We start from the raw sequence: 16,396 nt of genomic DNA, 5'->3' as shown, positions 1-16,396 counted from the left end.
GCAGGAGTAGGCCATGCGGCCATTCGACCCACCACCACAATTCAATGTGATCGTGACTGATCATCCCCGAACAATACCCCGTTCCTGCCTTCTCCCCATATCCCCTGACTCCGCTATCTTTGAGAGCCCTATCTAGCTCTCTCTTGAAAGTATCCGGAGAACCGGCCTCCACCGCCCTCTGAAGCAGAGAATTCCACAGACTTGCAACTCTCTGTGAGAAAAAGTGTATCCTTGTCTCCGTTCTAAATGACTTACCCCTTATTCTTAAATTGTGGCCCCTGGTTCTGGACTCCCCGAACATCGGGAACACATTTTCTGCCTCTAGCGTGTTCAAACCCTTAACAATCTTATATGTTTCAATAAGATACCCTCTCATCCCACTCCAGAGTATACAAGCCCAGCCGCTCTTTCAGCAGATGACAGTCCCGCCATCCCGGGAATTAACCTTGTAAACCTACGCTGCACTCACTCAATAGCAAGAATGTCCTTCCTCAAATTAGGGGACCAAAACTGCACACAATACTCCAGGTGTGGTCTCACTAGGGCCCTGTACAACTGCAGAAGGACTTCTTTGCTCCTATACTCGACTCCTCTTGTTATAAAGGCCAAAATGCCACTCGCTTTCTTCACTGCCTGCTATACCTGCATGCTTACTTTCATAGACTGATGAACAAGGACCCCCAGATCCCATTGTACTTCCCCTTTTCCCAACTTGATGCTATTTAGATAGTAATCTGCCTTTCTGTTTTTGATACCAAAGTAGATAACCTCACATTTATCCACATTAAACTTCATTTGCCATGCATCTGCCCGCTCACCCAACCTGTCCAAGTCATCCTGCATTCTCATAGCATCCTCCTCACAGTACACACTGCCACCCAGCTTTGTGTCATCTGCAAATTTGCTAATGTTACTTTGAATCCCTTCATCCAAGTCATTGATGTATATTGTAAATAGCTGCGGTCCCAGCACTGAGCCTTGCGGTACCCCACTAGTCACTGCCTGCCATTCTGAAAGGGACATTCTGAAAGGTCATCTTTGCTCCAGAAGAGATCCCAATGGTCCAAAACCCTACCCCTTTACCAACTCCTCAGCCACACATCCATCTGTCCTATGTGGCACATGTGGGGAAGAAGTAAATATAAAGGGCTGTTCACAAAGGGAGATTGGTAAAATCAGGACACATCTTTGTGTAGTTTCTGCAAAGCTATTTGAAAAAGAAAATGACATATCAAAATCAGTAAAGTCATAAATGGAGCAGAAACCCCAATCTCCAATCAAGTGATGGGTTTGGACGAGTTCAATTTACTGCACAAAATAGAACTGAATGAGGAAGAATTACTGATGCAGTTGTGAGGGTAATACCAGCTGCCATTCAAGGGCACATTCATCGTAACATTTTATTCCCTGCACCTGAAAAACAAATATAGAAGAGGTTTTAGAAGGTATTTGCAAGGATATCCTGAGTTCAATCACAAAGTTTCCACTGCAACATTTTCTCAAGGAAAAATAAAGTTTATTTATCGAATCTGGTTACAATTGTTGAGGCCAGAATTTATTAGTCAGCCCGAGTTATCTTCAAAATTGGGGTGAAGCCGGTTGCAATCTGTAATGTGAAGGTGTTCCATTCATGCATCAGTACAATACAAATTAATGAATGCACTACGAAACAATAGTTCAATGGAATAGAAGACTCCACGTACACTCTCGCGTTGATAGAAATATTCCACTGTACTGTTTACTGTGTGACAACTTAGTTTAGTTTATCACCAAGGTACAATGAAAAGCTTTTTTTTGTTGCAATTAGGAGTAGATTAGAAAATAAAGTTGACTGACTTATTGAGAGGCACATCAGCCAATAAATAGCAAAGGAATAATGGAGCAGCTTTCCTGGTCGAGGATGTGTTGAGAAGTGATATGTTTCCGTGTAAATGTTGAGGCTTTGATTCAAGAGACTAAGGTGAGGAAGCCGAGCAGAGGGTGACAACAGGTTAAGGTATGATCTGTTGATTTTTATATATAATTGTCCTTAGTGTCTTAATGGTTTTGGTGTAAGATGGTGGAATGGTCCTTGGTGATCATGACAAAAGGTGCATAGAGAGTAAAAGGGTGATCATCAGAAAAAGATGCAGGAAACAGGTATAACCTTTTAGATACTCTTGGGGTGGGGGTTGACCGGTCAGGGAAGAGCAGCAATCAAGTCTGTGGCTCTAGGGCTGCCTCTGAAGCACAGTGGGAAAGGGTGAAGTCAGGCAGAGCTCTAATGATGGGAGACTGACACAAATTGCTGGATTCATTCAGCAGGTCAGGCAGTGTCTCTGGAGAAAAAGGATGGGTGATGATTCGGGTCGGGACCCTTCTTCAGACTGAAAGTATAGGGGAGGGAATTGGTGGTAACAAAAGGTTAGAATAAAACAGGGATAGCAACAGATGACCAAGGAAAGGTGGAGCCCATAATGGCCCATTGTTGGCCTGGGAAGGGGGGGGGGGGGGGGGGTCACCCCAATTTTGAAATTAGAGAAATCAATGTTCCTCCCAGTTGGTTGTAAGCTGCCCAAGCAAAATATGAGGTGCTGCAGACAGGCAGATTATATGAAAGCAAACAGGACTCCAGGATGGCACAGATAACATAGGTAGAAAAAATGATACGGTCCTGTAAAGCAAATACAGGGAATAGGCAAAAGATTAAAAAGGACTTTGAAGGCAGTAATCTGGGGATTATTCCCTATGCCACTTGTTAGCAAGGGTAGGAATACAAAGATAGGACTGATGAATGTATGGCTCGGGAGTTGGTACAGGGATAGGGTTTCAGAATTTTGGATTTTTGGGATCTCTTCTGGGGCAGAGGTGACCTGTACAATAGGGATGGGTCACATCTGAACTGGAGGGGCATCAACATCCTTGCCGTCAGGTTTGCTGGTGCTACTTGGGATGGTTTCAATTAGAATGGCAGAGGTGTGGGAACCTGAGCAGATGGTCAGCCATTAATTGACTTATTAATTGACAAGTAAATATGCAATGTTTCAAAGATCCAGGCTGCCTGCTTAAAATTCCAAGCCTTCATGCTTAAAAAAGCTGCCTTCAGTGAGCCACCAGGCAATATAAAAATTACAAGATATTAATTACATGAACACATCGTAAATTAACCCGTTAAGAATACGGCACGGGTAAATCAACTGATTCAACACATTTGCACAGTGTAACAGATGCATGCAGATCCCTTCACTTTTTCCACATTTTGTTACGTTACAGCCTTATTTTAAAATGGATTAAATTCATTTTCTTTATCATCAATCTACACACAATACCCCGGAATGAAGGAGCATAAACAGGTGTTTAGAATGTTTGCAATGTAATTAAAAAGAAATAACTGAAATATCACATTTACATAAGTAATCAGACACTCAAAATTGAGCCTAGGTGCATCCTGTTTCCATTGATTATCCTTGAGATGTTTCTACAACTTGATTGGAGTCCACCAGTGGAGGCACACATCTGTCTATATAAGGTCCCACAGTTGACAGTGCATGTCAGAGTAAACACCAAGCCATGAAGGAATTGTCCATAGACCTCCGAGACAGGATTGTGTCGAGACACAGATCTGGGGAAGGGTATAAAACAATTTTTGCAGCATTGCAAGTCCCGAAGAGCACAGTGGCCTCCGTCATTCTTAAATAGTTGAACTTGGGAACCAGCAAGACTTTTTATAGAGCTGTCCGCCCGGCCAAACTGAGCAATCGGGGGAGAAGGGCATTGGTCAGGGAGGTGACCAAGAACCTGACGGTCACTCTGACAGAGCTCCAGAGTTCCTTTGTAGGGATGGGAGAGCCTTCCAGAAGCACTCCACCAATCAGGCCTTTATGGTAGAGTGGCCAGACGGAAACCACTCCTCAGTAAAAGGAACATGACTGCCTGCTTGGAGTTTGCCAAAGGGCACCTAAAGGACTCTCTGGTCTGATGAAAGCAAGATTGAACTCTTTGGCCTGAATGTCAAGTGTCATGTCTGGATGAAACACCGCTCATCACCTGGCCAATACCATACCCACGGGGATGCATGGTGGTGGCAGCATCATGCTGTGGGAATGTTTTTCAGTGGCAGGAACTGGGAGACTAGTCAGGATCGAGGGAAAAATTACGGAGCAAATTATAGAGAGATCCTTGAAAACCTGCTCCAGAGCGTTCAGGGCCTCAGACTGGGGCGGAGGTTCACCTTCCAACAGGACAACGACCCTAAACACACAGCCAAGACAACGCAGGAGTGGCTTCGTGATAAGTCTGTGAATGTCCTCGAGTGGCCCAGCCAGAGCCCAGACTTAATCCCGATCAAACATCCTGAAAATAGCTGTGCATCGACGCTCCCCATCCAACCTGACCGAGCTTGCGAGGAACTGCAGAGAAGAATGGGAGAAATTATCCAAATACAGGTGTGCCAAGCTTGTAGCGTCATACCCATGAAGACTTGAGGCTGCAATCACTGCCATAGGTGCCTCAACAAAGTACCGAGTAAAGTGTCTGAATACTTATGTAAATGTGATATTTCCATTATTTCTTTTTAATTGCTTTGCAAATATTTCTAAACACCTGTTTTCGCTTTTATTATGGGATATAGTGTGTAGATTGATGATAAAAAATAGAATTTAATCCATTTTAGAATAAGGCTGTAACGTAAGAAAATGTGGAAAATCATTTGAGGGGGGATTTTATAGAAACTTACAAAGTTCTTAAGGGGTTGGACAGGCTAGATGCAGGAAGATTGTTCCCGATGTTGGGGAAGTCCAGGACAAGGGGTCACAGCTTAAGGACAGAGGGGAAATCCTTTAGGATGGGAAAAACATTTTTCACAGAGCGTGGTGAATCTCTGGAACTCTCTGCCACAGAAGGTAGTTGAGGCCAGTCCATTGGCTATATTTAAGAGGGAGATGTGGCCCTTGTGGTTAAAGGGATCAGGGGGTATGGAGAGTAGGCAGGTACAGGATACTGAGTTGGATGATCAGCCATGATCATATTGAATGGCGGTGCAGGCTCGAAGGGCCGAATGGCCTACTCCTGCACCTATTTTCTATGTTTCTAAACTGAAGGGATCTGAATACTTTCTGAATGCACTGTATATCCTGGAGTCAAATCATAGTATAAATATATCTGTAAATCCCTGAAAATCATTTCTCATTTCTATTTCATGCATTTGCATTTTTGTTTCTATTATATACAGTCCAACCACTATACACTGCACCTTTATATATTTCAGACATATTCGGGGTTATCATGTACCCCAAGGTATATGCATTTAATTGCAATAGAGGGTAAAGTGTGCGGTCCTCTATGCCTGGGCATATTATGTTGTAGGGTACTCGTGCTAAGATTTATAAAGAAACATTAATGGGTTAAATGAGTGGGCAGTATTATGGCAAATGCAATGTAATATATGAAAATAAGGAGTCATAAGAATGGGTGCCTATTGGAGCAATGCTCCAATTAATTAATGTCAGTAGACCCGATACTTTGTGGGAGTTACCATGTGGAACAGCATCCCAAATGCGAGGCAATGTGTGCGCAGGTGTCTCCCAGATAGTCACTGTTATGCATCTTTCTTCTGCTGTGTAGAGATATGATTGTTCTCAGCTTGCCCGCAATTATTAAAGGGCCAGAGGGAGACAGCAATACTCCCAGCATATCCTTCTTCCTGAAACTTCACGTATTCCTTTTCTCCAGAGATGCTGCCTGACCCGCTGAGTTATGCCAGCATTTTGTCTATCTTTGGTGTAAACCAGCATCTGCAGTTCTTTCCTACACTCCTTGTACTGTAACTAGTTTTGTCTTTGTAGAATGACATGCACTTAAACAATTTTACTGCTTATAAAGTTCCCTTTTGGACCTCACCAGTTTTCAAGGTTTCTATTTAATCTCCAAATGGAAAATCATACAACTAAAATGTTAGACGTATGGTAAGAAATAATAATAGAACATTTTGGTTGAAAGATTAATTTAACACTTTGAATAAAATTAAGACTACCAAAGTATACATCATACATTTATTAAATGAACAACCCTCTCAACTTCAAAATTGGGCACAGGGATTAAAAATAAAAAATCATTGCACTACTTAGTAAAGCATTACTAGTAACTTCCATAAAAAATGTACAAATTTTGTTAAAAATTTATCAAGCTTTCAAATGATTTGGTTACAGATAGATTTATAATACAACACTGAAAACTAATTGTCATGTTAAATGATAGAATATATGAATGATTTAATTAAATGCTCAAAAGCCTCCAAAAAATGTAACTTGCTTTTTTACTGATTCATCAGCAATTTTTAAACATATAGTGGCAAATGAGGTAACAGTATATGTACCAAATAAAAATCCCGCTAAAAAAAATGTTCATTAAGACCTAACGATGACCCAGATTGTATGTGCTTCAGGTTTTACTTCCCCTAGAAATTTAGGCTGCTGTTGAAACCCCATCTTCAATATCACACTTTTAAGACGTTACCCCAAATGTTGCTACATTTAGAACAAACTTCTTTTTTTTTTTTAAAAAGGATCAGTATGGAAATCCTTTTGAAGGTTAACAGTCTAGCTTTAAACTCTTGGTTTCTTGAAATAATGACCAAAACCTGGGGTATCACTAGGTCTTTGTGATATTTGTTTACAATTAACAGAAATTTCAAACTGTTCACTAAAACGGCATGCAAAACATTAAAAAAAATGGTGAGCCGGACACATTGATAAACCCAATATTTGTGGGGTCAACCAACACAACATATCCTACTGCAAGTTGTTGCTTCCCTTACATCATACAGACTGTGGGATTAAATACAAAATGCGCATTACAGTTCATGGCAGTAATAGCTCAGCATGAATCCCCATTCCCACCCAAACCAACCCCAGCTGGGCAGATGCAGCCATGGCCAGTATGAGTTTGCTTGAATCACATGCACATGTACTTAAAACACACTGACCACAGAAAGCAAAGTCTGCACACATCTGTCCTACAGTCTCCATGCAAAAATAAGAAACATTTTAAAAGTGGTTAAGCATTAAGAGTGCAACAATTAACTTTGCCAATAACCAGACCTAATTGTTACTTTGCTTCCTCTCTGACTCCAATTTCCATATGAAGATTAAATGAAAGCTATTCTCTCCAAATAAAATAATTCCAATCTGATCTCATTAATTCTGCCATGAGTGTTACAATTAATTATGATGACACAACAATAATGAATCTTTAAAATTAACTATTGGCAGCGCCACTTAACCTAAATATCATCATTCAGATGATGCTATGTTCAGCATCAGTATGTCTCAGCATTATCGTAGCGGTGAATTATAAGCACAAAACGGATTTAACACTGGTTCAAATAATATCAGGAATTAATAATCATGCAGGAAAAAAAGTGTCACACAGTGCTTCTGTACATTCTGGAGCATGGCACTACAAATGTCTGATGGTGTAGTGCCTTGGGATATTTAAGACTACTACAAGGAATGCACAAAACGAACGAATAACCAAAAGCTCAACTATAATTAAAGGTACATTCAAGATCTTCAAATCAGAAAGGAAATTATGTATTAAAAGAATAAACGATAACACTATTCATGCTATCAGTTGTATATATCTTATATCTTTAAAATTTTGCACGTCCATTATCACTACACTAATACCTTGTATACTGAATTATAATAATCCAGTGTGCCTAAGAGGCCCGTATTTACAATTTTTCTTCCATGATTCTATAAATAATTTAAAGAAGGAAAATGTATCGAGAACACATCAAGAATTTTTAAATTTAGCTCACCCTGGTTCCAATTTATAAATTCTTCCTGCAATATTTACAATCTTTGGCTGTGCTTTTACATATCTTGCTTCTACTCAAGAATTACACATTGCATTTGGCCTGATGAGGAAGTCATGATGAAAAATATTTATTGTACTCATGTAACTGAATAGTGATAATGATGATAATGATATCATCTTTTTCTGCATTTTCGACCGTCTCAAGCTTCAAAATATTGGCCTTTCAAAGTACTGGATACACTTTAAGAGAAACAGTCTTCAAATCTAGAACATTAACAAAACTATAAAAAGTAATACCAGTTGCTAATATTTGGTGTGCAGATATAATTTGCTAGCTTTTTGCTTGTATATTGTTGATATCTCCAAGTTCTAATGACTCCAATTTCATAGAATGTTTCAATACTGATATGTTATTGATGTCAATACTCCACCACAAATCATTATTAAGTCACAACTACAACTGAGGTCGAAGGCGAGAAGTCAATTAAGGTTTCAATTTTTAGACCATTGTTATTAAATGAAATAATAACCACATATGGAAATTAAATTTGTTTCCATTCTGTATCCAGTTTAAGTAACAAGCAGTTATAAGCCAGGTCTGGTCTGTTGCAACACCAGGCTCGCAATTCATCCCAACAATCTAAATCAAAAACATAAACTGTCTGGTGTATGTTAGATTATTAAATAATTACAGTAAATTACAAGTTGCATCCTAAAGTGAGAATTTCTAAACCAATTGATTGCAATCTTTGCTTCAACCAAATGTTAGTGAATTTTTATTAGCAAAATATTAAAAATCTACAAGAATAATCAATATTGATTTACTGTAAATGACTACTGAGTCGATTACAATCTTGAAGGATCAAAGAAAAGGAGGCATGAAATGTCTTCAATCCAAATCTGCTTTAGATCTTCTTCTCCAAATGTTTTTATTCAGCGGTTGGCCCCTATTTCGTACTATAAAAATAGTAATTTCGCAATTTTTCTTTTACAAAATTTGTTAAAAATTGAATCAAATACCACAAACTGTTGATTATAATTTGGTTACCACTTAATAGACCTAATAACTGCTCGGTTCTTTCCTACAAATTTTAAATGAAAATCCCAAGCATTGTGACTTGGGCACATATATATGCAAATAACTTTATTGGGGTTTATTTGCAGATATGGGGAAATTACTACTCAAGCTAACAGTAAAAATTATAGAGCGTTGTCAAGAGAAAGAACTAAAATACTTAAGATGGAGAACATTTTATTTGATCAGAAAGGTGGAGCTGAAGGCAGTAGAATGCCTAATAGTGCTGTGCTGTGCTCAATCAGAAAGTTTGAAAGAAACAATAATTAATATTGTGCTAGGACGGATGCAACATGGAAGCATTCATTAAGATCAGAAGATAAAATGGAGAAATGTCTCTTTTTAAGTAGCAAAATAACTGAACAAATCAGGTAAGGTCTTAAGGTGCTTATCGGAATATTTTGCACAATGGGTGGCCTATGTTATCAGATTGGCCAGTAATTTCAGTCACATATAATATTATTATACAACACCCAGCTTTCAAACCCCTTGTCATTCTGCTTACAGAATTTACATTCATTATACGTCACTGGACAGCAAAGTATTTCACTAAGTAGATACTTAGTATTAACAAGCAGATACTTGTTTTGTACTTTGGGTTACAATATACCATTTTACAGATCAACATCTTTCTTGACTATTCATTTAAATGTGGATGTTTTTTTTATCATATGGTTTTCCAATTTGCCATTATACAATACTGAGGGGTAACTGGCTGATAAAATTTACATAATTGCTGCACCCTTAACTTACAGTGTGCAACTGCAAACAGAAAGATACAAACCAGTGTACAGTACTAGTACTGTATAAATAACTATACATTTCAGCATAATTAAGACTACACACATACAACTCACACCATGCCAGTACTTAAGTTTATCTGACAAAGTACATGTGGCTAGAATACTTGCACACCTACAATCACTCTCACTCACAGTACCTGAAGGCTCTAAGGTAGACTGCTAAAATTGTTGAACTAATATATATATATATATATATATATATATATATATATATATATATATATATATATATATATATATATATATATATATATATATATATATATATATATATATCTATATATATATATATATATATATAACACACACACACATATATACATGTGTGTGTTAAATATATAAAAGCACACATGCTAAAAGATCACATCCACTGTAATCCTGCAGCAATACCCGGAATGATCACACAAAAAAGGGAATGTTAGTGCACACACAAATTAAGCTGAAAAAAATTCTTTGGAGTTCCAATCACACTGTTAGTATAACAATCCCATAATTGTTCAATGTGAAGACTATATAAGCTTTATAAATCATTAAATCACACAGTGCAAAGGGAGGTCAAATAACTGCATCACATCATGACCCTTAATGTAAAGGGAAGGCTGGAAGCCACAATAGGCATGTTCAATGGATAGTTCATTCATATGCAACAAGGAACAACCAAATTTGTGCTATTAAACTGGTCTCATTCTGAATCACGGTGAACTTCTGAAGCATCTGCTCGACAAATTGGACACGTACGATTGGCCTGCGGAAGTAAAAAGAAACATCATGATTTATATATTGGTATTAGATTTTGAAGAAATTAAAGTATATATAAAGATTGACACTAATCGAATCATATGAACGCTGGTCCCAAACACCCAAGTCTTGCATAGGTAGATCTTGAGCAGATTGCAACTTATGATTTAATGTAAGTCTGCAGCATAACACATTATGAACACGAACCATATTTGGATTTTTCCTTCATAAACAAATCAGGAATTCAATTTTGTGACAATTGTATTAACGATTTATACTTCACTATGATAGTGGAATTATCCGATTATTATTTAAAATAATAGAGAAAAATGGAGCGGTCAAAATTACTTCAGTTAATATAATAAACTCGTTCATATGATATTATTTTTCTTGTTATGGCAACAAAGAATATAAATGTATTTCTTGAAATAAATGTACAAATATTACAGATTAGCCAAACTCAGTCGCACTTAAAATATTAAATGAATTTAGACTTTCTTACTACAAATTACACGAAATAATTAATACTATGTAGATATTATTGCAATATTATTTCAACATCTTGCATTATAAAATGCTAAAAACAAATTTTGATAATATTTTAGAGAATAAGACGTCAGGTCCAAGCACATGGTTACAAAGTCATTTTACCTTCAACCATTTGTCGACACACTTGGCATGAAACTCATGGTTGCAGGGTAAGACTCTAAGTAGTTGTCTTGACTCAAAATCACACATGCACACAACGCATCTGTATGAACAATGGAAGACAAAATTATTGCAGATTGCACCAGCAGATTGTGTCAGAACTTTCAACTATGGGGACTGGATTTACATTGTGCAAAAAGGAGGCAGGGTCTACCTTCCAATCTCTGACATAACCCTCTCAATTGTTGGTTTTAGTACATCATACACCAATGCCCTCGCCTTCAATAAAAATGGCATAAATTCCTTCCCCAACTTCTATCTTCTCTTTCCCCTTCTCTTATCCCTAAATCTTTGACATAATCCTAAATCAAATTAGGGATTGCTAACAACCCCACACACCCCAGTTGATTGCTGCAGCTTCCAGCTATTACTTCCCTTACTTGGCCAATTATACACTTGTACGGTGTATTAGTGAAAAAGAGAAGGAAGCAGTAACGTCAGTCTGATCCCCAGTTTTGATGTAATCTTTGGCTCTTAATAATTCCTTTCCGTCATCTCCACAAACGGCAGTGCCAAATCTCAACCACATCTCAAGAATACAAATTAGTATTAGGGGTACCAAGATTCATATATTTATTCAAATAGATATATTGAAGATAGGCACAAAATGCTGGAGTAACTCAGCGGGACAGGCAGCATCCCTGGAGAAAAGAATAGGTGACATGAGCTACTCCAGCATTTTGTATCTATATACGGTGTAAACCAGCATCTGCAGTTCCTTCCTACACTCTTCTTTATTGATTTTTTGCATTAATGATAACATTGAGATGACAAATAAAACTAATTGCTTCAGGGCTCTCCAAGTGGAAGAATTCTTGGTATCAGTTGAAGGGTTAAATAGTCTCACTATGAATTATATCAGAAATACTTACAATGTTTGCTCCGACTGGTGGTTGTTAGGGTTAAATCTATATGATGGAAGTTGTTCAATGTCTGCTTTTGTAAGTCCCCGCGGTTTGGCTTCTCCCAGTCTTTCTGCCAGGTTAAGAAGTGCCTTTATTCAAAGTAAACATATTAGTAATGAATGCTTGAAATTAAATGTGAACTCTTAGCTCTTGAGCAATATTATGTAAGGATGCCTAATTGTTAGGAATTTATGTTTTTGTGTAAGTATGGAAACAGTTGTATCCATAAAGCACATAAGATATTTCACTATGTTTAAAGTATATTATCAAACTACTATTAAGCATGTTTATTTTCTGTTTTATAGCTTGCCAAATATTTATTTTAGACTAATGTTTGCTTAGACAGAATTGTGCATTATACAAGCACAAAGAAAATCTCAAAATCAGAAAAAATGTTTCTAAAATGCGGTATTATCCTGCAATCCCAGAGGCCAAAAATGCCAGCAATTTCTTCCCATATTTTCCACTGTTCATATCCCTTTATTATCACCTGTTCCACAGCCAACAATGTACCATTGTGGGCTCCACCTTTCCTTGGTCATCGGTGCCTGTTCTGATTTGTTCTGTACATTTTCATACCTCTATTTTCCTATTTTCTGACTCTCGATCTGAAGAAAGGTCAAGCGCAAAACGCCACCCATTCGTTTTCTCCATAGATGCTGCTTGACCCACTGAGTTACTCCAGCATTTTGTGTCTATATTCTACATATATGTCAATATAATTTTACCACCCATTTGTATTGATGGATCCTCAAAAATATAGCAATAAATGCAAACGCTCTGTTGGCAACAAGTTTTGAGATGGTTTGCTTTTAAAAATGGCACATTTATAAAGGCTAGAAAGACCTTTATAGCTACTCTTTCCTCAATTTTTTTAAATTCCATAAAACTCTTTCAGTGGTATCTTACCATCATCATTCTCTGTAGTCTGTTCTTGCTTCCATACCTACAGTGCCCTCCATAATGTTTGGGACAAAGACCTATCATTTTTTTATTTGCCTCAGTACTCCACAATTTGAGATTTATAATAGAACAAATCACATGTGGTTAAAGTGCACATTGTCAGATTTTAATAAAGGCCATTTTTATACATTTTGGCTTCACCATGTAGCTATTACAGTAGTGTTTATACATGGTCCCCCCATTTCAGAGCACCATAATGTTTGGGACACAGCAATGTCATGTAAATTAAATTAGTCATGTTTAGTATTTTGTTGCATATCCTTTGCATGTAATGACTGCTTGAAGTCCGCGATTCATGGACATCACCAGTTGCTTGGTGTCTTCTCTGGTGATGCTCTGCCAGGCCAGTATTGCAGCCATCTTTAGCTTTTGATTGTTTTGGGGGCTAGTCCCCTTCAGTTTTTTCTTCAGCATATAAAAGGAATGCTCAATTGGGTTCAGATCGGGTGATTGACCATTTTTTAGCTTTGAAAAACTCCTTTGTTGCTTTAGCAGTACGTTTGGAATCATTGTCTTGCTGTAGAATGAACTGCTGCCTCCCAATGAATTTTGAGGCATTGGTTGGAACTTGAGCAGATAGGATGTATCTATACACTTCAGTATTCATTATGCTACTACCATCAGCAGTTGCATCATCAATGAAGTTGGGGTGGAAGATTGTAACCTTCACGTGGTCCGCCCTGTTTCGACGAATGCAATCAACCCAGCGTGCACAATCAAATCAGATCAAATAGAACAAGTTGTCCTATAACTTTAGTCTGTGCAAGCCATACGCAACTGAACTGAACTGAACTTTATTTATAGAGCACTTTAAAAACAACCACTTTTGCAACAAAGTGCTGTACATGACTAATCATAAACATAAAACAAAACAATAAAAACATTAAACGACAGTAAAAAAACAATAAAAAAACAATAGAAACACTAAAACAGGAGCAAAGTCTCATGCAGGGTCGAAAGCCAAGGAATAGAAAAGGGTTTTAAAATTAGTTTTGAAAATGGACAGTGAAGGGGCCTGTCTAATGTGCAAGGGTAGAGTGTTCCATAATGTCGGAGCAGCAACAGAGAAGGCTCTATCCCCTCTGAGCTTCCGCTTAGACCTCGGTACCTCCAGGAGCAGCTGATCAGCTGACCTGAGGCACCGGGCAGGAGCATAGGGATGAAGCAGCTCAGAGAGGTAAGGCGGGGCGAGACCATTTAAAGATTTAAAAACAAATAAAAGAGTCTTAAAATGAACTCTAAAGTACACAGGCAGCCAGTGGAGGGAGGCCAGAATAGGCGTTATGTGCTCCCTCTTACGTGTTCCAGTTAAAAGGCGAGCAGCAGCATTCTGAACCAACTGGAGACGTGCAAGGGAAGATCGGCTAACTCCAAAATAAAGTGCGTTACAGTAATCCAGCCGAGACGTGATGAAGGCATGGATTACTGTTTCAAAATGCTGTCGTTCAAGAATGGGCTTCACCATTGCCAGCTGCCTTAAGAAGAAGATCAATGAAGATAAGTGAGCCAGTACCTTCAGCAGCCATACGTGCCCAGGCCATAACATCTCCACCACTGTGTTTCACAGATGAGGTGGTATGCTTTGGATCTTGGGCAGTTCCTCATTTGCTCTTGCCATCACTCTGATATAAATTAATCTTCGTCTCATCTGTCCACAAGACCTTTTTCCAGAATTATGGTTGCTCTTTTAAGTACTTCTTGGCAAACTTTAACCTGGCCATCCTATTTTTGCGGCTAACCAGTGGTTTGTATCTTGCAGTGTAGCCTCTGTATTTCTGTTCATGAAGTCTTATGTGGAGAGTGGTCATTGACAAATCCACACATGACGCCTGAAGAGTGTTTCTAATCTGTCGGACAGGTGTTTGGGGATTTTTGTTTATTATAGAGAGAATTCTTCTGTCATCAGCTGTGGAGGTCTTCCTTGACCTGCCAGTCCCTTTGTGATTAGTAAACTCATCAATGCTCTCTTTCTTCTTAATAATGTTCCAAACAGTTGATTTTGGTAAGCCTAAGGTTTGGCTGATGTCTCTAACAGTTTTATTCTTGTTTCTCAGTCTCATAATGGCTTCTTTGACTTGCTTTGGCACAACTTTGGTCCTCATGTTGATAAACAGCAATAAAAGTTTCCAAAGGTGATGGAAAGACTGGATTAAAGACAAGGTGCTGAGAGCTCTCCAAATACCTGCATTAAGGAGGCAATTAAACACACCTGAGCAATTAGAAACACCCGTGAAGCATGTGTCCCAAACATTATGGTGCCCTGATTTGATTTGAAACACTAGCATCTTGTAGATTTCCTTTATTCAGTCCAGTATCCATCATGTTAACTTTTATTGTTTGTTCATAAAATAAAACACAAACTATGATTTAAGATCCTCATTTCTCAAATTTTCTACTCATACATGTCATTTTCCTATTTCAATTTTCGTTATTAAAATTAACAAGGCATTTCTTTTTATTAGATTATTAAGTTTTTACCCAAGAAATAACACTTGTTGAGAATGAAAAAATACCGCCTGCATTCCAATCATAATCCCAGTCCACCCGGAATAGTTAAAATTATTCTACTTTACTAGTCTGTTGCTTTTACAGATTATATCATAAACTCATGGAGTCTGACAGCGTGGAAACAGGACCTTCAGCTCTACTTTCCCACACCGGCCAACATGTCCCATCTACACTAGTCCTACCTACCTGCGTTTGGCCCACATTCCTCTAAACTTGTCCTATCCATGTGCCTGTCTAAATGTTTCTTTAAAGATTTTTAAGATTAAAGATATCTTTAAATTGTCTGTACACCTAACAAAATAAAAGAATATCCCCATATTCTAACTATCCTACTGCAAAAATGCATTTGACCCGAGTTCCATTGTTTGCTTCGCTATTGTTCCCCATTTTGATCTTGAAGGCAAGATTATTTTTTTCTCCGCTTCCTTTCATCATAAATTATTTCTCCTATAACTTCCATGGTTTCAGCAAAATGCGTATTACTAACCTCGTAATTTTCCACTTCGCCATCCTCCACATCCAATTCCAAACTAAAAGCTGGTCCCACCGTAGGTGGCACTGGAAGCATTGATCTGCAATGAACAATTAGGTTTTTAGTTTGAATAGCAAAAAAACACTTTCTATATGTAACAGGGTTATAAAAATAAAATGTACATTGTAGATTTAATTCTATTACATCTATAATATTTTATATTAGTTTTGGGAAACATGAATAGCCGACTGAAATACTCATTTTCCATCAAAAGGAACATGGTGGCCCAGTGAACGTGCACACAGATCTTCACTTCACATACCTGATTTATATTAAAAATATCTCCTTCTCAGAGGATTTTCAAGTCTCTTTATCTAGATTTAATGTAGCCTTAAATCAGTAGCATAATGTCACCTGGTATTTGTGA

At 37.9% G+C, this 16,396-nt stretch overlaps 1 protein-coding gene across 2 annotated transcripts in view; it reads right to left on the bottom strand.

Moving 5' to 3' along the window:
* Positions 1-9,977: 9,977 nt before the first annotated feature.
* LOC129695617 (E3 ubiquitin-protein ligase RNF38) overlaps positions 9,978-16,396 on the bottom strand; it is a 123,414-nt gene continuing 116,995 nt past the window's right edge. For both annotated transcript variants that reach the window (XM_055632724.1, XM_055632726.1), the window contains exons 9-12: positions 15,985-16,069; positions 11,994-12,115; positions 11,065-11,164; positions 9,978-10,420 (exon numbers count right to left, since the gene is read on the bottom strand). In XM_055632724.1, the coding sequence (XP_055488699.1) occupies positions 10,358-10,420; positions 11,065-11,164; positions 11,994-12,115; positions 15,985-16,069 (370 nt within the window). In that variant the 3' untranslated portion in view covers positions 9,978-10,357. The remainder of the gene's footprint in view (positions 10,421-11,064; positions 11,165-11,993; positions 12,116-15,984; positions 16,070-16,396) is intronic.

This window comes from Leucoraja erinacea, chromosome 3, assembly GCF_028641065.1.
Source record: "Leucoraja erinacea ecotype New England chromosome 3, Leri_hhj_1, whole genome shotgun sequence".
NCBI lineage: Eukaryota > Metazoa > Chordata > Chondrichthyes > Rajiformes > Rajidae > Leucoraja > Leucoraja erinaceus.
This window is presented reverse-complemented; position numbering and strand designations above follow the sequence as displayed.